At 43.2% G+C, this 22731-nt stretch overlaps 1 protein-coding gene across 1 annotated transcript in view; it reads left to right on the forward strand.

Moving 5' to 3' along the window:
* The window catches only part of SLC13A1 (solute carrier family 13 member 1), a 95041-nt gene that overhangs the window by 62714 nt on the left and 9596 nt on the right, over nucleotides 1-22731 (forward strand). Inside the window, exons 8-11 of the mRNA XM_083399765.1 lie at nucleotides 2942-3105; nucleotides 12174-12293; nucleotides 14375-14473; nucleotides 14572-14673. Coding sequence (XP_083255891.1) covers nucleotides 2942-3105; nucleotides 12174-12293; nucleotides 14375-14473; nucleotides 14572-14673 — 485 coding nt within the window. The remainder of the gene's footprint in view (nucleotides 1-2941; nucleotides 3106-12173; nucleotides 12294-14374; nucleotides 14474-14571; nucleotides 14674-22731) is intronic.

A 22731-nucleotide genomic window follows, 5' to 3' on the forward strand; every position in this document is an offset into this window, starting at 1 on the left:
CAACAAGGGAAGCCCCAATTGCATCAGTGGCCAACGATCAATTAGCCCGTCCCCAACTTTGGAGTGTCCTAGCAGCTTCTACCGCAACTCATGCTCTCCATGATGCAGAACATGCTTTATAAAATCCTGATTAGACATCTCCCTTTTTATTTAGTTGAATTCCAACTATGAGAAATGTTTTGTTGGCTTTCCAAATAACTAAAAAATAATAATAATGTAGGTGGTCTTGTTGGTCCACTGGACAAAAAAACCCCAAGGTCTACACATTTATTATTTCTTTATTAAAATTATTAGTATCCTGCCTTTCGGGTAATCTGCAATATGGTATAATACAAAATTGTGAGTGAGCTTTTGAAGTCTCCAAATTAAAGAAAAGGATGCAGCTAGCCATGTTGATGAAATCCAAAATCTACATGGTGGTAATTAGGGACAAACAAAAAAGTCCCTAAAGTCAGGGACCAAATGTTAGGACTTGCTCATGACTTTGTGACCTTTCAGTTGGTCCTAAGAAAGGCGTTGTCATACTATAGGTTTTGTTGGGTTTGACAGGTTTCTTGAGCCCTGCCTGTTGCCCTTGTATCTCCAGCTGTTAATCCATCCCACTAATGGTTCCTGCTGCAATATTCTCCACTGGTTTCTGCATCCATGTTCTTCCTCGTCTTATGGGAATATTGCCTTAAACTGAGCCAGAACCTAAGTCCATCTAGCTCAGTATTGTCCACACTGACTGAAAGCAGCTCTTCCGCCCTTCCTGGAGTTTCTGGGGGTAGAATCTGCAATTTTCTGCACGCCAAACCAATTCCCTCCCACTGAGATCCTTCCCCTAGATCTTCCTCTTTGGACTCAGTTCACCCCTGGCCCTAGTCTGACTGTGAAGTCACTGGCAAGTCTTGGAACAAGAATTGTGGTGCAATTTGTAACTCTGCTTTGTAATGATTACTCGTGAATTCTTATCTCGAGACTCGGATCAGCTTCATTAACCCCTGGCTCCAAGCCATCCCCCTGTAACTGGAGTCTTTAAAGTGCATCATGGATGAAAAAGTCATTCCCTGACACGTTTCAGTAAACGGACATGACAGGGAAGGAGAAATGCACTAAACCCAACTAATTATATGAATTCATTCTCAGAAATCCATGTTTGGTTGAAGTTCTTAGCCTGGGGGCTCCTCCCACTTTTCACTGGGCCCATATTTTGATTGTATTGTGCCCTGATTAATTCCCCCTGGCCTGAGAACTTTTCTCGTTGTTGTGCTTTGCAAAAATCTTACCTGCCGAATTGAAGCTCAGCGAAGGAAAAGCCTTCCCTGAATTCTCTGCACATCTGATAAGTTCTGGTTCGGTGGGATTTTCACAAGGCACAGCTGTGGAACGACGAGAAAACCTCTCGGACCCAGATGAATTAATCGGCACACGATGTGATCAAAATGCGGATCAAACAAAAGTGTGCATGAGCCCTGGGACATTAGTGGTTGAAGTCTGGGGGTGGTGGTCTTAAAATTGTGTGTTCATACATTTTCCTCCCTCTCTTTTTCTCCCTGCACTCCAGGCTGCTGGGACCAAAAGTACAGCATCCACGAGTGCCTACCTAAGAGATCAATGCATTTTTTCTTTTAAACGTACACGTCTGTCGCCATTTTGCTACAACCAAACCTGTCTCACCACCTGCAAACATGACTCTCTTCTCTTTCTATTTACCAGTATTCTGGTGTGAAAACCTGTGCATCAGACAGACTTTTTAACAGACCTTAACAAATATCTGATCCCTTTGAGATGCTCCGTAATTCAGTCCCCATGTGAGATCATTCAAATCAAACAAGAATGGGGTAGAATGGGTTGAATATCAATATCAGACCCCAAAGCTCGGAGCCAAGAGAGATGTTGAGCTACAGTGAGCTAAATTTGCCTCAAGAACTTCCAATTACCATGCATGTATTTGAGCTGTCTTATTTTGAGTGATGTAGTTATTATTTTTGAATGCATCACCGAGCATTTGAGATGCGGCAGAGGCATGTCAATGCTTCACTGATAAAAAGTATGCTTCAAGGCTTTTTTTAAAAAAGGATATCCCCTCCTCCTGCCTACAGGTCAACCAAGTTGGAGCTGTTCTCATGAGGTCTTTGGGGTGGTGGGGAAGCCATTTCATTGTGACTTTCAGGTACATGGGTTCATAATAAGGCCATCTTGAGGAGTTACAGGCATGCGTAGGATTCAGCCCTGGCATGCCACCACTACACCCAAGCCAAATCCTGCACATAATGGCAGATGCTCATGGTGACAGCCTCACACTACTCAGAGAGGGAAGAATAAGCCTTCTATGGTGAATACTTTCTCCATGCTGAATGTAGATTTTCATCTCCTGTGAGCGTTTTCCCACTACCTGTGCTGGAGCCCAACCCAGTGAGACTGTTCTTACGGATGAAGAAGAATTTTATAAAACGGCACGGTTTAGAAACTCTCACTCTCTCTTAGTTCAATAATCCCCAAGGCATTCTGAGCCAAGCCCCCTTCCATCTTGCCTCTGCTCATTATGGCTCAGTGTCAGCATCTTCCATCTGCCTCTTCCCCTTCTTCTGTCCTCTCTCATATTTTCACAAACTTACCAAGTCGCGAATATGGAGGAGGGGAAAGAGCAGCTGAGGCTGCTTCTGTTTCTGCAGGCCAAGCTGTTCTTGCCAACTTGAACTCTAGGATGTATTATTTGCTATTCTTCCTGATTCATCAACCAGGAACAATAATAACAAGTTTTTAAAACCTACACGCGTCAGAAATACACCATGGGTTATTTCAAAGAGTCTTCACTCTACAATGTGTTTTATCTAAAACCTCCAAAACGATTTGCAAAAATCTCAGCCCATTCAATTTCTGAACAAAGATGGGCAGGTTTCACATGTCGCTAGGTGAAAATGAAAACCTAGACTGTTCTTTTCATTTCTTATTTAAGGAGACTCCAGAACCAAGTGATACCGGAAGAAAATACCGAAACAAAAGGGACCACATGATCTGTAAAGTCATGTGCCTGTGCATTGCCTATTCGTCAACTATTGGCGGACTGACGACCATCACTGGAACTTCAACCAACTTGATCTTTGCTGAGCACTTCAACACGTAAGAAAAGAGACAAAACAGGTTTCTCTAAATCTGAAACCTGTTTTTCCTTCCTTCCTTTTATAAAAGCACTTCAGACAACAACTGGGAATAATTAAAAAAACAGTTTAAAAGATCGACACATACATAAAATCAGTTCAGATCCAAGACAGATACCAATTGGGTTGCGTGTCAAGACCCTCAAGCCAACCCCCATTAGAATAAAGTAATACACACAGACACGGAATTTTTGTTTAAGGTTATTGGGCACAATTTTTTTGGCCACAACTTTACTGATTACAGGAAATGTGAGCGGTATTGGCTTAGGCACTGGCAAAAGACTATATCAGATTCCTGGCCCCTTTGCAGGAAGTCTGTAAGGATAAACCACCCAAAGGGGAGCTGCTTCGGGGGAACCCGCCTGCATCTCCCCCGGTGTTCCCAGAGGCCTGGCATGGCCCTAGCCCCTCAAGCGGACTTCGGACAGGATCCAGGCCCCAGATTCCTTGAACGGAATACCCTTGGACAATGGAGGGTCAGGCAATGGCCGACCTCACCTCCCCCACTCAACTATAAGCCAATGCCTAACCGCCAAACCTTACAAAGTTGTGATGGTTGCTAACAGGTAGGCAAAAACCAAGTGGCCAGTGCCAATTTGCCAAATGGAAAAAATTCCTACCCGGTCCCCATCCCAAGACAGGCCACCAACCAAAGTCCAAAGCAAGGTCAGAGGACACCTAAATTAAAGGGAAGATGGGCGGGTGTTCGGCAGCGCGAAGCAGGTGCTTGGCACACATCACGCTGCCGCTTTTATACTTTCCCCATGATCACCCTGTTTAAATTGATTGGGCAATAGCCCTGGGTAATCGTGGTGCCACCTTGGTGTGAGGGCAATAGCTCCACCCATGCCAAGGTGGGGGAACTGGGTTGAGGGCCTGCCCACCACCAGGACCATCTGTTAAGATGATCCCACATAAAGTTTTTATATCCCAATCCAGCTCTGTCCCCCAAATATACTTAAGAGCCTACCCATGTGATGGCATTGTAGGTTAGTTGACCTTATTACGGCTGGGTCACATAAACCTCTCATAGATTAGCTAAACATTCAAGTGAGTCACATGATGATGCTCTTGCAGTTTAGCTGCCAACAACACTCCACTACAACTTCCACTTTACAAATCAATGATATTTTAACTGTGCAGTAAACAAAGAAGCAGAAGGCCAGATAATTTCTGAACCACAATCACTATCTATCCATCTATGCTCTATAAAGAATTCCAAGCTTTGCAATTCCATTGTCTTTGTCCTTGATGTCCCAATGGTCAATATCTAGCCAGAAATTTTAAGGCTCATCGTTATTTCAATGGGAGACATAAACACACGCTTAAATTCCTCCTGCTGTAATCAATGGAACTTAAAGTATTCAACTTTTGCTGGACTATGCACTGTTATTTCCATTGTAGAAATAGTAAACTGAAGCTGAGGGGAAGGGAATTTAGACTCAAAGATCCTTGTCCAACCGCCATGAACTCACAGGACAATACGGCATTCAAATAGACACAATATTACATCTGGAACACTTCACACAGGCCAGAAATGCAGAATGAAAAAAAAAGGAAAATAATGTCTAAAAACATTATTTTGCAGGTTTGTTCTCCCTCCTTTTAACAAACTCATTGAAATCACCGAGGCCGTCTTAGAAATGTTTTATAATTATAAATGATGGCGCCACAGTTTTGCCCCAAGAAACTTTTCTCACAGCTGAAGATATATGATGTTTAACTTCATGCTATTTCTGAGGCAACTGCAATTTTTACACTTGATACTAATTGACAACAACCGCAGTATCAAGGATCATTCTGTCAGTTTCACTCTGCGTCCCAAATATGTCTAATCTGTTAAAGCGATTTCTAGTTGCCTAGAATATTGTCTATCTGCCACCTGTAATTTGCTAAAAATTGCATCATCCTAAACTGCATTTTACACAGGAGAATATATCATAGTTACTTTAAAGCAAATAAAATAAAAGCATACATATAATCAAATAAGCAAAGACACATTAAAGCCTTCAAACTTCATTACATGCAAGGCAAGGGAATAATAACCATACCAGAGGAAAAGACATTTCCAACTAATTACCTATGTGATTCCACCCTGAACAACTAACAGTGCAGGCTTTCTTCTGAGGAAGCATGCCTGGAATTGAGCTACAAAACTCTTTTTTTGTTTATAGATGGGCATTTTGTTACGATCCCTGGTTTGATTACAGCTCCAGGATCATTTTTGCACTGATATGCAACACCATTGTTTTTGTTGGAGATCATAACAGCTGCTTTGCTGGATCAGACCAAAGCCTTTTTGTTGTTTAGTCGTTTAGTCGTGCCCGACTCTTCGTGACCCCATGGACCAGAGCATGCCAGCCACTTCTGTCTTCCACTGCCTCCTGCAGTTTGGTCAAACTCATGCTGGTAGCTTTGAGAACACTGTCCATCCCTCTCGTCCTCTGTCGTCCCCTTCTCCTTGTGCCCTCCATCTTTCCCAACATCAGGGTCTTTTCCAGGGATTCTTCTCTTCTAATGAGGTGCCCAAAGTATTGGAGCCTCAGCTTCACGATCTGTCCTTCCAGTGAGCACTCAGGGCTGATTTCCTTCAGAATGGACATGTTTGATCTTCTTGCAGTCCACGGGACTCTCAAGAGTCTCCTCCAGCACCATAATTCAAAAGCATCAATTCTTTGGCGATCAGCCTTCTTTATGATCCAGCTTTCACTGGAGGTCTCCCCCTACCTCAGCTAGTTGCCCAATCTCGCCTGGGGAGGCGTTGCCAAGGTGATCAGGCCAGGTAGGGGGAGGGACCACCCTGCCCACATAAGCAGCAATCTTTTGCCCAATGTGGGGCTCCAACCCATGATCCTCAGATTTCCCATCCCCAAGGGTTGGAGAAGAGATGGGGTCATCTCAGGGTCCAAAATTACCTAACTGCACCACTACTCACCTCTCACTTTCAGGTGGTTGTGCATTCTCTGGGTTGTAATTAGAGATGAGTGGATCAGCCTATTTCCAACTCCTGTCAGTTTCACAGAGTTTCATTCATGCCCTCCCACTTCAGCATCAACGTCAGTTTCACATGTTTTCATTCATAAGTTTATGCCCTCCCGCTTCTGCTTCCATCTCTAATTCTTCTTAAAAAAAGAACCCTCCCCACAAAAATATGCCTATTTGTATGCATTTTATTCCCTCTCCCTCCACAAAATACGCCTTTCCCAAAACATGCATTGTAATCTAAAATGTATATTTTTATATACACTATGGTAACATATTTTTTTGGGTTTGAGACCATCTCACAAAATTCAGAATTGCATGAAAGCTGAAGGATAACTCCATTCTGAGCTGCATAATAGTCTAGGAGGTGTGAGTCAGGTCAGTTCACTTAGAAAATGTGGACTGAACTAAATCCCCAAGTCTTCCTAGTTGCAGCCGGCTGCCCATGGTATCTTTCAGAATCTAATAAACCACTTGAGTGAAGTGAAATGAAATGTGCAAGGAAGGAGAAAAGGAATCATAGAAAGCAGCTGAATTGGAGACAGATGACGCAGCAACATGTGAAAAGGGCTATGGAATGCATACTCTCCAATATTCCTCTGATGAAAATAGGGGTGTCCTATTCAATAACAACAACAACCACAACCTGCCCATCTGACTGGGTTGCCCCAGCCACTCTGGGCGGCTTCCAACATATATAAAAACACAACAAAACATTAAACATTAAAAAAACTTCCCTACAAAGGACTGCCTGCAGATGTATTATAAAGATTGTATAGTTACTTATCCCCTTGGCTCGAGGTTCCACAACTCCATACCCTCCAACACTTCTCTGATGAAAATAGGGATGTCCAGTGCTTTTTTATTTTTAAAAAAATGTTCAGGGGTACTCTCATTTTCCTATTCATATTGAAATTCTGGCCCTCAATGAGGCCAAACTTAGATTCACAAAATGTTTAGGGGTATGCGTACCCCTGCTTCCCCCCCAGGAGGAAAAAAAGCACTGGGGGTGTCCTAAGGAAAAAGGGACATTCTGGGATGAAATCAGAAACTGGGACAGCTTCTGTAAATCCAGGACTGCCCCTGGGAAAAAAGGGGGACACTTGGTGGGCATGTGAATGCCCTCCCCTCACAGATTCATCTAGAACTGACCTTGCAGGGCTTTGGGTGCCAAAGCACACATTGATCCAAGCCTTTGACCAAACTGGATGTGGATTTGGGTAGGCTTCCCGCTCTGGCTTGTACTGTTGTTCATTGTGATGATGAGTGTACTGCTTTATTGGTTTTATGTACCAGGATTTTATTGTGCATTATATGTTCCTGTTTTATCCTGCGCCCTGCTCTGAGATTATTTTTTAATGAAGAGTGAGCTAAAAATCCCCTAAATAAATAAAGGGAGGGACATAAAACATAAACACAAGCCAATCAACAGAGGGAACATGACAGTGCCCAGAGTAAAGAACTATCAAAAGGCAAAAGGCATTAATATCGTCAGCTTTTCATGTTACAGCTGCTCCTCTAGGCTCCATTTGGTTATGATTCAGAGTCACTCTCCATGGTGGTTTTGTGTGTTAATCTAACATAATATACAAAACCTTAAGAATGATCTTAAGATAATGAAAGCCCTGTTGCAGAGCAACAATCTTATCCCCAGGTCTGTCCTGATAAGCTTGGTCAAGGTCAGTACTGCAGGTATAAATCACTTAAATTCAAACATTTATTAATGCAGATTGCATGGCAACAGCCATGAGGAAGAAGGTGGAGATAGAAGGGAGCTGTTAAAACAGGTTATGCAGTCTTGTTTTTGTAGGATCCTATCAGTGTGATAAGAGACGCGGGTGGCGCTGTGGTCTAAACCACAGAGCCTAGGGCTTGCTGATCAGAAGGTCGGCGGTTCGAATCCCCGCAATGGGGTGAGCTCCCGTTGGTTGGTCCCTGCTCCTGCCAAACGAGCAGTTCGAAAGCACATCAAAGTGTAAGTAGATAAATAGGTACCACTCTGGCGGGAAGGTAAACGGTGTTTCCATGCGTTGCTCTGGTTCGCCAGAAGCGGCTTAGTCATGCTGGCCACATGACCCGGAAGCTGTCTGTGGACAAACGCCGGCTCCCTCGGCCTATAGAGCGAGATGAGCACCGCAACCCCAGAATCGTCCGTGACTGGACCTAACGGTCAGGGGGTACCTTTACCTTTACTATCAGTGTGATAGTCCAAACCTCTAAGGTCAAACAGATCATCTTCAAAGTGTGTTTTTCTTGGGCAAAGAGGCTGCCTGAACAATCCTAGTTTGGGTATTATAGTTACATAAGCTTACGCTGCAAACCATATTCATCACTGGGTAGCACAGCCTCTGTATTTTCAAGTACACAGGGCCAGTGAACCTCCTGATTTTGGGCTGGTGCATTCATTCCCACAACATGTTCTGCCTTCGTTTTTCACACAGTGATGAATATTTTCTCCAAATGCTGACACCTTTACTGTGCCCTAAAGGACTTTAGTTTTTGCTAGATCGGGAGGACACAGTAAATCTCTGATCCCACACTGCGAAAGCACATTTCAGAGGAAATGTCAAGCAGTAGGAGTGTTGGCTTGAAGTCACATCGGAGTAGCTTTACCATTTCAAACATGAAACGGTGAGCAATGAGGAAGGAAAGCAAATTATTTCCCCATCCCCATACCCAAGGAGATGTCACTTGCTTTGGCCACCTATGCGTTCACACAGTAAGGTTGGGCATGATCAATGGGCCCTTGTCACCAGGCCAACTAACGACAATGAAATGAGTTTTTGTGTCATTGAAGGTGGAAATAGTATTAGCACAGACCAGACTTTTCCTGTTGCAGCCAATTCTCACAGCCCATTGCATAGAAGCTGCAGCCTGACGGTGGATGCTTTCAAGTTCACCTTGGTATGCTGGGTGATTTTGGCATTCCGGATGACATTACTTTTGCTATCTGCCCTGGGAGAATCACACACAGATTCTCCAAAGGAGCAGGGTCCCATCAAAGAAATTGCCTTGCCTATTTTGCAGCTCTTAAGTCAAGTCTGACACCTTTGTCCCAGAGAGAGCTTAATAAAATCAAACAAAGCTCTTGTCTTAATGAAACCTTTCCTCATTATAGAAACTCTTTATGTTTGTTAAGCTGCGCATCTGTATCTGACTTTGACATGGGGCGAGTTCAGGCTATTGCTATGCAGAGAGGGTTCTGTCACTCAAGGGAACTTGCAATGTGTAACTTGTGTCAAGGTCCTTGTTTATACATCCCTGCCTCAGGAGGTTACACTGCAGATGTTGAGAGAACTGTAGAAGACAGTCAGCAACATATTTTCTACTTTGAGCCCCATCCACACTATAAATTTAAAGCACTTTTATACCACATGGTTGGCCCCCAATCATCCTGGGGACAGTAGTTAAGGGAGCTGAGAGTTGTTAGAAGACCCCTATTCCCCCTCACAGAGCTATCTAATAATAATATTAATAATAACTTTATTATTTGTACCCTGCCCATATGACTGGGTTGCCCCAATCACTCTGGGCGGCTTCCAACATATATAAAAACATAACAAAATATTGCACATTTAAAAGCTTCCCTATACAGGGCTGCCTTTAGAGTTCTTCTAAAGGTTATATAGTTACTCATCTCCTTGACATCTGATGGGAGGGCGTTCCACAAAGTGGGTGCTGCTACCGAGAAGGCCCTCTGAACTTCAAACTGTGGTTTATGGATTACTTAATTAACAATTACTTAATTATTAAGTGGCTTGTTCTGTTACATGGATAAGGTGGAGGAGGCCTTTTGTAAAATGCTGTAACATTAAATCCCGTCAGTTGAACATTATACTGCTCAATTAACTGAGCTCAATCAATTATGTACATGGAGCTGGAATGAAGCCCATTGAAGTACTTCATGGTCCTATCTATCATGGTACATCCAGCATTCATTGGGTAGTTTCTGATGACTAAAGCTAATTCCCTTAGCCAGGGTGGATCAGGAATTCGTTTCATCGTCTGGACTGACTGATGTCTAAAAGAGCTATGTGAGTGCTTTGTGACAGAGTCTTACCCAATTATGTTTGGATATAGTGGTTGTGATATGATGGATCGCTTCATGCTCCCTAGTTGATTTGATTCCCACCACTTGGTGGCTGCAGAAGTCAGTGCAAGGAGATGCAGTCCTAGTTGGCTGGTAGCAAACAAGAGCTCTAGACCAGCAGTATGGTTACACAAAGAGAGTATACATCTCTTCAGTCTCTCAGTTCAGCCTCCATAAAGCTGAAGTTCCTCACATAATAAAAGGCTAAGACCATATTACAAAGAGTGCGGGACTCAATAAATAAATACTAAATAAATTAGCAGAGTATTGTAATACTGAATATCTTGTTTAGTTTCAATTAAACAACACAGTAAATCGGCAATTTTCTCCTTAGCTTCAGAGTTCATTACTGTTAAAGAACAATACTCTTCAGAACCTAGTAGAAACTTCAGTGTGACCCCAATACAATACAATACAATACAATCAACTACCAGTATATTTGCATTATAATATTTGATAATTGTAATCCTATTTTCTGATCTGGTTGTAAATAAAAATATTTTTAATAGCCACAGTAAAGGAGGTAAAACTCAGAGAGGGTATGATGCATAAGCTGGTTAAGTCAAAGACGTGATCTTATCAGTGGATATGGAACTGGCAATTCATGTGCTGACTGCCGCACAAATAGCCAAATGCTATGGCTGAAGAAAAGATGGTGACCCAACATCAGTGTCTGGGTTACGAAGCATATAGTGGAGCTTTGGAATGTTCTGGTGTAGTAAGACTCAAGAAGATATCCAACCTTGAAACAATGTCTGGTTTTCCAATGTTTATATTTTCCTTTATATATCTATGTGTATATGTACATCTTCCTTGTGTGTATTTATCATGTAACTTTGCTCATATGATGGAACAAAAGAAAATTGTTGTCGTTATAAGCCCTATTTGAGCATTCACTTCCTTTATGTGATCATAATCAAATAGCAAAGAGTAGAGGAAAACTGGCAAGTCCAGCCCTTCACTGGTGCCTCACATTCCCCAACTGTACAAGCCATTTACAAGTTGAAGGGTAGACTTATGGAGTAGGGGGCCTCCTGTACTCATGCAAATCTCCCTCATGATTGAGAACCTCATCTGAATCCCTGTCATGTAGGACAGCCTTTGTCCATCTGGCTGGGGCAGATGGGAGTTGTGGTACAAAACTTCTGGAGACCACCAGATTGATGAAGGCTGAGGCAGCATATTATGAATAGCTCTCGGGGAACATTTTAACTTGGAAAGCGTCGCGGTTCCGGCGGCGTCCGGTGAGCTCTCGCTGGCCCTTGAAAATCCGGGGGAGAGGGTGTAAATCTCGCGCCGGGCCGTACCCATATCCGCAGCAGGTCTCCAAGGTGAACAGCCTCTGGCATGTTAGAACAAGTAAGAGCTGTTCGACAGTGGAATTTGCTGCCAAGGAGTGTGGTGGAGTCTCCTTCTTTGGAGGTCTTTAAGCAGAGGCTTGACAACCATATGTCAGGAGTGCTCTGATAGTGTTTCCTGCTTGGCAGGGGGTTGGACTCGATGGCCCTTGTGGTCTCTTCCAACTCTATGATTCTATGATTTCAAAACCTTCCAAAAGATGGGGGAGACCACCAGCTCCACCCAGACTCACACTAGATACCTGTGGCACTAATATGTCTCCCTCTCTTAAAAAGATAAGTGAGCCCAAAAAATAAAAAAAGGAAGCCATAGGAAGTCAAGCAGTGAGGTCAGGAACTCAGTGACACAGGGCCAGTGAGTTCACACTATTGTTGTTAAATGTGCAATAATGCTGTTGTCATTCAAATCTACATTTGAGGTGTATCATATTCCATCTTCATTTCCTGATGGAGCTGGTTTTCATATCTAAAACTGGACAGGGTGTGTGTAAGTGTATCAATACTTCAGCCCATCCCAGGGACCCTGTCTTAACTGGTATCTTGCTTTTCATATGCAATAGTGATGTCTTAATCTCAGTTTCTTTCTCATTTTTTATTCAGGCGGTACCCAGATTGCCAGTGCATCAATTTTGGAACCTGGTTTATTCTTTGCATCCCCATCACTCTTATTATACTGGTCCTTTCCTGGGTTTGGCTCCTGTGGCTTTTCTTGGGTTTCAAGTAAGTATAAATGCCCAGTGCAATCCATGTGATGACAGTTGAGGCAGGGAGAATAGTATACTGTAGAAAATCATTTCATATTTTAGAATGAGAATGGGTGGTTTCATTCATGAAAATTCACCAGCAATTACTAGAGGCACACTTTCACTCAGGAAGGCCAAAGGTAGCCTATGTGGTTGTGAACTTCAGATGTCGTGAACTACGACTCCCATCTTTCTGATCATTGACCATGCTAGCTGGGGCTGATGGAAGTTGGTGTCCGCAACATCTGGACGGCATTACATTGGCTACATTTAGCTGTGACCCTCCAATATGGCCAATTATGGGAACTGGAGTCCAACAGCTTTTGGAGGACACAGGTTCCTCATCCCTGTGGTATAGAAATAGGCATGCATTTTGGAAACTCAAAACCAACCCAGTCCAAAATAATATTTGCATGTGGACTGATGGTGGCCATCATTCACGACTTCTGCATATGCAACCCACACTCATAGGGTGAAACCAATATTTGTTCCGACACACCTTCGGGTGGAAAAGTCCTATTTTATAGCTGCTACAGTGAATAATCTTCTCAATGCTCTGGGTTGATAAGGTTTATCCCTCAAGTAAAGGGATAAAGATAGAGGTAGCTTGGACCCCAAAGAGGAATTATAATTCCAGATACCATTCCCCAAAAAGATGTGGTAATGGAATCACGGTTTGCTCACAATTCAGCCTTATGCAGAAGTGGGCCAAACATTTATATACCGCTTGATTGTAATTAAGCATCAATAAGTCACAACAAATGATTTATAATATGTGACATTCATCCTAACAGCTGGAAGTTGCATGACTGCTTTTTTAAAATAAATAGCAGATAGGGAAAGAATTGGTATCTGAATGAGGAACATATTAGAATATAGGTTTAAATCCCCTGCCCATCACACCACAGCCCTGATTTGACCACCTCACCCCCCCAACCCACAGCTACTATTTACTAAACAAACAAACAAAACCATGTAACTGAGAGTTGCACAGTTAATATCACATCAGATTTGACCTTCAGCATAACATTGTTTTCCCTTTTCACATACAAATGTCAGTAGGTTGTATAAATGATTTCCCCAAGAATAGAGAGTATATTTTCCAAGATTTTCAGCAGGGATTTTGCTTTGGAGGTATTCAACATGGTGTCCTGCACCACTATCATTCCTATCATCCCTGTTCATTGGCCATTTTGGCTGAGGGTAATGGGAGCTAGGGACGCGGGTGGCGCTGTGGGTTAAAGCCTCAGTGCCTAGGGCTTGCCGATCGAAAGGTCAGCGGTTCGAATCCCCGTGGCGGGGTGCGGTCCCAGCGCCTGCCAACCTAGCAGTTCGAAAGCACCCCTGGGTGCAAGTAGATAAATAGGGACCGCTTACTAGCGGGAAGGTAAACGGCGTTTCCGTGTGCAGCTCTGGCTCGCTAGAGCAGCGATGTCACGCTGGCCACGTGACCCAGAAGTGTCTTCGGACAGCGCTGGCCCTTGGCCTCTTTGAGTGAGATGGGCGCACAACCCTAGAGTCTGTCAAGACTGGCCCGTATGGGCAGGGGTACGTTTACCTTTACCTTAATGGGAGCTAGCTACTCTCATTTATACAAAGGAAGCCCGCCTGACTTCATGCCATTTGCTGTCTCTGCTATAAAGTATGTGCACCAGAACACCAAATTTGCCAATACATTACAGTACACATACCATACATGATACTATAGTATATAGTAATACTATAAAGCATTATGTTTCTGAATTACAAGGCATTGGATATTTCTGTTCCAAGGACTGTGGCTTGGATCCAGAGAGATGTGTAACCAGTTCCTCCTGCCAAAAGGAGCTTTGAACTGCATTTTCAAAACAGATCCCCACGTAGCAAGCCTCTTTTGAAACAAAACAGAATCTCCAAAGCAATTTGTGATACAAAATGGAGGGGAGTCGCCTCCTGGTCAAAGGAAGGAAGCCAAAAAAATCCTACTGAGCTCAGGCCTTTGGATCCAAGCCACAGGAAGAGAAACCCATACTTTAAATGTAAAAACCCCTTTACTGGTTATTCTTACTTCCATTTTAGTTTCAAAGAAATGTTCAAGTGCGGCAAGGAAAAGTCGCCCAGGGAACAAGCCTCCGCACAGGTGATTAAAGAGGAATACAATAAACTTGGACCGATGAGGTAAGACAGACGGCTGAACCACAGGCACAATGTTACAATGATGTCAAAGCAAACATACTGAAAGGGCAATGTTGACACTCGCTGTTCTTCTGTTGCAGCTACCCAGAAATCATCACCCTTGTCCTCTTCATTCTAATGGCCCTCTTATGGTTCACTAGAGACCCTGGATTCATCTCCGGCTGGGCTTCATTATTTTCAGCGTAAGTTTATAAGCATCATTGTCCAGTTTCGAGGTGCTGGCATTATCTCTTGCTTGCAAACGAATCCGTGTTGAGGGTATTGAAGATTTGTTTAGCTATCGCATTGGATGTGCTGACAATATGTGACTCCTGAGCCAAGATGTAACTATCCAACCTTTAGAAGACATCTGAAGGCAGCCTTGTATAGGGAAGGGTTAATAATAATAATAATAATAATAATAATAATAATAATAATAATATATTTATACCCCACCTATCTGGAAGGCTTCCAACAGAATATTAAAAACACTCTAAAACATCAAACATTAAAAACTTCCCTAAATAGAGCAGCCTTCAGGTGTCTTCTAAAAGTCAGATAGTTGTTTATTTCCTTGACATCTGATGGGAGGGCAGATGCCACCACCGAAAAGGCCCTCTGCCTGGTTCCCAGTAACCTCACTTCTCACAGTGAGGGAACCGCCAGCCTGCTTATATAGAGCTCCACTAGAACGCAACAGTAACCATTTTCTGTAGCTATCCAATCACTGAACGTCACTTTCAATCGCTTATTTGCATATGTGGACCTGAGTGAAAACTATCTACAGTATCCCCCTGCTGGCCCAGCATGAGAACTTCAGTACATAACAAATAGTGCCTACCATTTTTACCTAAGTCAGCCACAGCCACAGGTGGTTATATCTGATATTTGTTTCAGTCTATGCCATCCCCACTCAGCCTCACAACTAGTGCATGCTTTTCATGGGGACAGATTTTTATTTATCCATAATGAACGCGAAGCACCATTATATTTCATTTTTGAAAACCCAAGAAGCCATACCTCAAATAATGAGCAGCGATGTGTGCCTAAGGCGCCACTCTGTAAGTGGAAATCAGTTCTACTTCAAGTTAAACCTATTCGGGGTTGGAGAATAAATCACACCTTCAAATATCCCCAGTTCTTGTCTCCTTGTAATGTTTGCTTGGGTAGCACACATAACTTCTTCAGTTGTTTCAAATACCTGCTGTTTAGATATTACAGTTATTGGGCAGGACGGTTTTTGAGTGCTTCTGTGAGAAAGTTGCAGTACCAAATTTATCATTACTATATATGTAATTTGACTGTACAGTGGTACGTCGGGTTAAGAACTTAATTCATTCTTGAGGTCTGTTCTTAACCTGAAACTGTTCTTAACTTGAGGTACCACTTTAGTCTAATGGGGGCCTCCCGCTGCCGCTGTGCCGCCGCTGCACGATTTCTGTTCTCATCCTGAAGCAAAGTTCTTAACCCAAGGTAATATTTCTGGGTTAGTGGAGTCTTTAACCTGAAGCGTCTGTAACCTGAAGCATATGTAACCTGAGGTACCACTGTATTTCTTGCACTTACTGAGGACTCAGCTACGTTAGTCAAAAAACAGTGTTTTGAATGAGTTGCAAACATGCAACACCAGATGGCGCTGCGCAGCACAAAACTTTTCTGTGCGATTTTACATAGCATTTTTTACCTTTTGTTATAACGATTTAATTTATGACTTACAGTATTTATAGCTGGTCCCCCCCCCCCATGGGTAGATTCACCCTGAGTTGGCAGACACTACAGTGCTCAAACATATTTGCTGTTCTGCAACTATGGCCTGAAAAAGTTTTAACCTTTGAATAAGAGGGGAAGGCTTCAACACTTTCCCCTTTTCTGCTCCTTCATGGCTGAAACTTTTCTCAGCTGAGTCAAATGACTGGATGGAGAAATTGGCTGAGGCTGGATATAGCACTTTGCCTAAGAGGTGACAGAGAAATACCTCCAATTGTTCTTCTCCAGCTGGGCATTTTGATATTTGCTATATTGTTGGTCAGGGCAGACACCAATGAATAGCTCCATTACCTCAAGAACTTCTGTCTGCACAATAGAACTTCCCCTCGTTCTTCTTTCCCCATATACCTCCCCCATGCCCCCTAAATATGTTCTGGGTTCCCCCCCAACCTTCTGCAGCAGTTCTGGGCAGGGGGCACAAGGAGAGAGGAGAGGGACGGGCAAACAGAAATTAATGTATTTTATGGCTTGTTTCTTGGAAGCATAGAAGATTGTCTCTGTTTGTTGCCGTTTATTGCTACGCATTCTCTCACTGGGCAAACCCATTTTCTCTTCAGTTTACAATTGCTGATTCTCAGGCCTAACAGAATGGATTTCAGCACCTGTTGCCATCTTATTTCTAAGTATCAGTGAATTATTTAGGGACCATAAAAAAAAACCCACACAGACTGGTGCATTGCAATTATTTCATCTTCTATCTTTATTTCTGCTAAGTAAGAGCAAAGCAGTATGGGAGGTTTACGATCCTCATCTCTTATAAAGCAGAGCCTTTAGAGAGAAGTCCTAGTGATTGATTCTGAGATCGAAGAAGTCACTGACTTGGTCATCTCACATAACATTTGTAGCCTACTATGGATGCGAAAAGCTCTCATGGTAAATGGGCTTTAACAAAACAGATGCTGCTAATATGAAAAAGCAGATATTTATTATTGCAATCTGTCCATTTTTACCGTTTTTTATATATATATATATATATATATATGCTTTCGTAGATTTTCACGGGTACAGGAATGCAGGTTTTGGTGTCCTCGGGTGTCTTCCCGTGTAAAAGTTGGGGTGTCTAGGCGACGTTTCGACGAGGTCTCACTCGTCATCTTCAGGCTGGTGCTTTCGGCTTCTTGTTACTGGAACAGAGCAGGATCTCAGTGTTTGAGTTCCTATAAATACTGTTGAGGAGGTGTGGTGTATAGCCTCCAATGTTCTGGGCAGAGAGGAGGTTCCCAGGCTAGTGTGCCTTTTCTTCTTTTGTTCCTTAATTACTTGAGGGATATCTTGAGTGATTTCTTGAGTGATTTCCTGAATCCCACTTAGGTGGGTCATTAGGTGTGGATTAGTTGCTAAAGCCTTCGTGTCTTGAACTCTTGAACTTTGTGAAGAGTTTTTCTGAGAAGATGGCTGTACTGCACTTGGTTGTGCTCTGGCTTGGCTTCGTGTATAGGGGCGAGCTGTGGTTTTGTGGCCTGTGCCAGCCAGATCTGTGTAGGGATTGCAGGGGGGTGCAGCATCCGGAGGTGCCACCCTGGTTTGGCTACTGGATGGTGTCTGTAATTTATCTGTGGAGAGGGTCTGGGTTTGGGTCTGGTGTGGTTGATTGGTGATGGCGTTCTGTGTGCCTCTGGATCTGGTGTCAGATTTTGTGGGGAGGGCTAATTTCCAGATGTCTGGCAAGCGGGATGTGTCGTCACGCTTGTTCATGTTGTGAGGGTGTTTCTCTATCTCGATGGCTTCCATGATTATTCTCTTGTGGTGATGTTCCATGTTAAAGAGCAATTTGGAATCTGCAAAATTAATTTCGTGTCCTGTTTCTTTCATGTGTTGGAAAAGAGAGGAAGTTTTTTCTTCTTTTTTGACGGCATTCTTGTGTTCTGCGATCCGTGCATTTATTCGTCTGTTTGTTTGTCCAATGTACGTGGCTGGGCAGACTTTGCAGGGTATTTCATAGACCCCTTGGTTTTCCAACTGAATTTTATCCTTGGGGTTTCTGAGGATATTGGCTATTTTTTGGTTGGTGCAAAAGGTTGTTTTGATATTGTGTTTATGGAGGATTTTGCTAATTTTATCTGTAGTGCCCTTGATATAAGGAAGGAGGGCTATGCCATTGTTTTCTTCTGTGTCTTGGTTTTTGGGGGGTGTTTCTTTTTGGATTAGCTTCGTAACCCTGTTTTGCTGGTATCCATTGGCAATTAACACATTTGAGAGATTCTGTAACTCAGTTGTCAAGTGGTCTTCGTCAGCCAGGCGTTTGGTTCTGGAGATGAGAGTCTTGGCTACGGAGTTTATTTGTGCAGGGTGGTGGTGTGATTGTGCATGTAAGTAGCGGTTGGTGTGTGTTTTTTTCCGGTAGATAGTGTGTCCTAGGGAGCCATCAGGTTTTTTGTAGATTAGGACGTCAAGGAAGGGAAGTTGGTTGTTGGCTTCTATTTCCATAGTGAATTGTATTTTGGGGTGTAGGCTGTTGAGATGTGTGAGGAAGCTATCCAGTTTTTCCTTCCCGTGTGGCCAAATTACAAAGGTGTCGTCAACATATCTGAGCCAAAGTTTGGGTTTGTGTTCTGACTTGTCTAAAGCATTGGTTTCAAAGTGTTCCATGTACAGGTTAGCGATGACCGGTGAGAGGGGTGATCCCATAGGTGCTCCTTCTATCTGTTTGTATCTTTGTCCATTGTGGATGAAGTACGTGTTGGTTAGGCAGTGGTTGGTCAGGTCCAAGATGTATTCGGGGGGATTGTATTTGTTTTGAATGGCTGTCAAGGCTTCATTAATGGGCACTTGTGTGAAGAGAGATACAACATCGAAGCTCACAAGTAGGTCATTGGGTTGTAGGTTTTGCTTCTTTATTGTTTCTATGAACTGGAAGGAGTTTGGAACGTGTGAAGAGATGGATTCTGCATAGGGCTGAAGTTGCTTGGCGAGAAATTTAGCGAGATTTTGTAGAGGTGAGCCTATGGAGCTGACTATTGGTCTGAGTGGTGTTCCTTCTTTGTGTATCTTGGGGAGGCCGTAGAGTTTGGGGCATCTGGATGATTTTTCTCTGGGGATGATTCTTAGCTGGATTTCTTCACTGATAGGAGAGGCTTTTATTTTGGATTTGGTGGTTTTTTCCAGATAGGTGGTGGGATCTGTTTTTATAGGTTGGTAGGTAGGGTCTTGGAGTAGATTTGATAGTTTTGCTTGGTAGTCCGATGTGTTCATCACAACAGTGGCATTACCTTTGTCTGCTGGGAGAATGATTATGTTGTTGTCTTTCCTCAGGTTGGTGAGTGCTTTCTGTTCTTCTTTGTGTAAATTGCTTCTGGGTGGTTTGCTGGAGCAGAGGATGTTGGTGACTTCAAGTCTGATTTTATTGGCTTCATCTGGATTGATTTTGGTTAGGCTAGCTTCGACTCCGCATATGATGTTTTCCGTGGGGATGCGTCTCGGGGCGACTGCAAAGTTGAAACCTTTGGAGAGTACTTTGGTTTCAGTTGAGGTGAGGATCCTGTCTGATATGTTATGTACTGTTTGTTTCATGGGTTGTTGTGGAGGGTGGCTGGGCTTCTGGCGTTTCTCTAGTTTGTGGAGTTTGTTGGTGTGTGTGTCTGTCTTGTGTGAGGTCTCCGTTTCAGCTCTCCAGACGGCTAGTTGTTTGCATTTGTCCCAGAGTGCAGGGTGGATTTTGTTACAGAGTTTGAGGTGAAGAGTGAGTAGATCTTTGTTGGTTTGGTTTAGTAGGTATCTTTTCTTGTGTAGTTCGTTTCTGATTCTTGTGTAGTTCGTTTCTCTTTTCCAACACATGAAAGAAACAGGACACGAAATTAATTTTGCAGATTCCAAATTGCTCTTTAACATGGAACATCACCACAAGAGAATAATCATGGAAGCCATCGAGATAGAGAAACACCCTCACAACATGAACAAGCGTGACGACACATCCCGCTTGCCAGACATCTGGAAATTAGCCCTCCCCACAAAATCTGACACCAGATCCAGAGGCACACAGAACGCCATCACCAATCAACCACACCAGACCCAAACCCAGACCCTCTCCACAGATAAATTACAGACACCATCCAGTAGCCAAACCAGGGTGGCACCTCCGGATGCTGCACCCCCCTGCAATCCCTACACAGATCTGGCTGGCACAGGCCACAAAACCACAGCTCGCCCCTATACACGAAGCCAAGCCAGAGCACAACCAAGTGCAGTACAGCCATCTTCTCAGAAAAACTCTTCACAAAGTTCAAGAGTTCAAGACACGAAGGCTTTAGCAACTAATCCACACCTAATGACCCACCTAAGTGGGATTCAGGAAATCACTCAAGAAATCACTCAAGATATCCCTCAAGTAATTAAGGAACAAAAGAAGAAAAGGCACACTAGCCTGGGAACCTCCTCTCTGCCCAGAACATTGGAGGCTATACACCACACCTCCTCAACAGTATTTATAGGAACTCAAACACTGAGATCCTGCTCTGTTCCAGTAACAAGAAGCCGAAAGCACCAGCCTGAAGATGACGAGTGAGACCTCGTCGAAACGTCGCCTAGACACCCCAACTTTTACACGGGAAGACACCCGAGGACACCAAAACCTGCATATATATATATATATATATATATATATATATATACACACACACACACACACACATACATACATACATATGATCCTTTTGACTCTCCGCCAATGTTTTCCCCAAGTCCATTTTCATTTGGGACTAATTGTAAGCATGTATCATTCTACTTGTGCAGGGACGCGGGTGGCGCTGTGGGTAAAACCTCAGCTCCTAGGACTTGCCGATCACATGGTCGGCGGTTCGAATCCCCGCGGCGGAGTGCGCTCCCGTCGTTCGGTCCCAGCGCCTGCCAACCTAGCAGTTCGAAAGCACCTCCGGGTGCAAGTAGATAAATAGGGACCGCTTACCAGTGGGAAGGTAAACGGCAATCCGTGTGCTGCACTGGCTCGCCAGATGCAGCTTGTCATGCTGGCCACGTGACCCGGAAGTGTCTGCGGACAGCGCTGGCTCTCGGCCTATAGAGTGAGATGAGCGCACAACCCTAGAGTCTGGCAAGACTGGCCCGTATGGGCAGGGGTACCTTTACCTTTACCTTTTATCATTCTACTTTAAAATAAACCATTTTTATAGCATAATATATCCAGCCTAACCTGATAAAATCAGAAGCACTTAATTATAATGCTAGGGCATAGCCTGACGTCTGGTCCTGGGCAGTGTTTGAGTTGGTATTCACCCAGAAAGCACATGTTTGCAGCCTTGAGATCCATTATAGATGGGGAATAAATGCAAAAATAAATGATGTCAAGATATAACAAATGGACATTTCCTTTCTTTTTCTTTTTTGCTGTCTAGATTTTGTTTGCATCCATATGCCCGTGGTTACACTTAACATTTTTAATTTTCCTCAAAATATCTAAATGAGCTTTTCGTTTTTGAAGGTTTTATTAGCCTCACTGTGTAGATACCCTTTATATTTTGTCTGCAAGCTAAAGTTTCACGCGGAAATGGAAAGTTCATTCAAGTGTTTGGCACGTTTCCCTATATTATTAAATCTGATTAAGAACATCACACACAAACATATCGTTTGCTGATTTCATTTTTAAACATTATTTACATTTACTCCTGTAAAGTGTAGAGTTACCATAGCAACACTTGAGATGGTAAGAACCTGAACAGAATAGTTCACGTGAGGCTTGACACGACTCCTGTTTCTTGTGGGCATTTCAGATTAACTCATTAACCACAAATGCTTCGGATAACTTTATGTCACTGCAATAGACGCAAGATAATATCGCCAAGGCAACTATCTGTAAACAAACAATAAACACCCATAAGATGGCAAAAGTTAATTTGTTTCCAAAATAGGTTTTATCTTAAATAATTGCAAATGCAGTAAATAAAGAGCCCGCTGTAATATATCAGTGGTTCGGTGTTCGTTTTTCTCTCTTTACAAAATAGATTTTACCTTAAATAATTGCAAACGCAGTAATAAAGAGTCCACTTGTGATGTATCAGTTGATCAGTGTTCGGACGTCGCTCCAGTAATCAGACATTTCGTCCCCAAAAGTCTTAGTCATCAAGCTTTGTAGATAATTATATACAGTGGTACCTCAGGTTAAGAACTTAATTTGTTCTGGAGATCCGTTCTTAACCTGAAACTGTTCTTAACCTGAGGTACCACTTTAGCTAATGGGGCCTCCCGCTACCTGTGCGCAGCCACCGGGCGATTTCTGTTTTTATCCTGAAGCAAAGTTCTTAACCCGAGGTACTATTTCTGGGTTAGCAGAGTCTGTAACCTGAAGCATCTGCAACCGGAGGTACCACTGTACAACAGAAGACATTATATAAAGCAGGGGTGTATCTCTCCCCATCAGCATGTTTCCATCGGGAGCAACATAGAAAGAGCATGATGTCCTTCAGTTTGTTAACCCTCTTGAAGGTTGCATTTCATCACTTCTGTCTCCTGTTGAGCCTCAGAAATGGAAAGGAGGAGATTTTTGA

This window comes from Podarcis tiliguerta (genome assembly GCF_965153285.1).
Source record: "Podarcis tiliguerta genome assembly, chromosome: 10".
Lineage (NCBI taxonomy): Eukaryota > Metazoa > Chordata > Lepidosauria > Squamata > Lacertidae > Podarcis > Podarcis tiliguerta.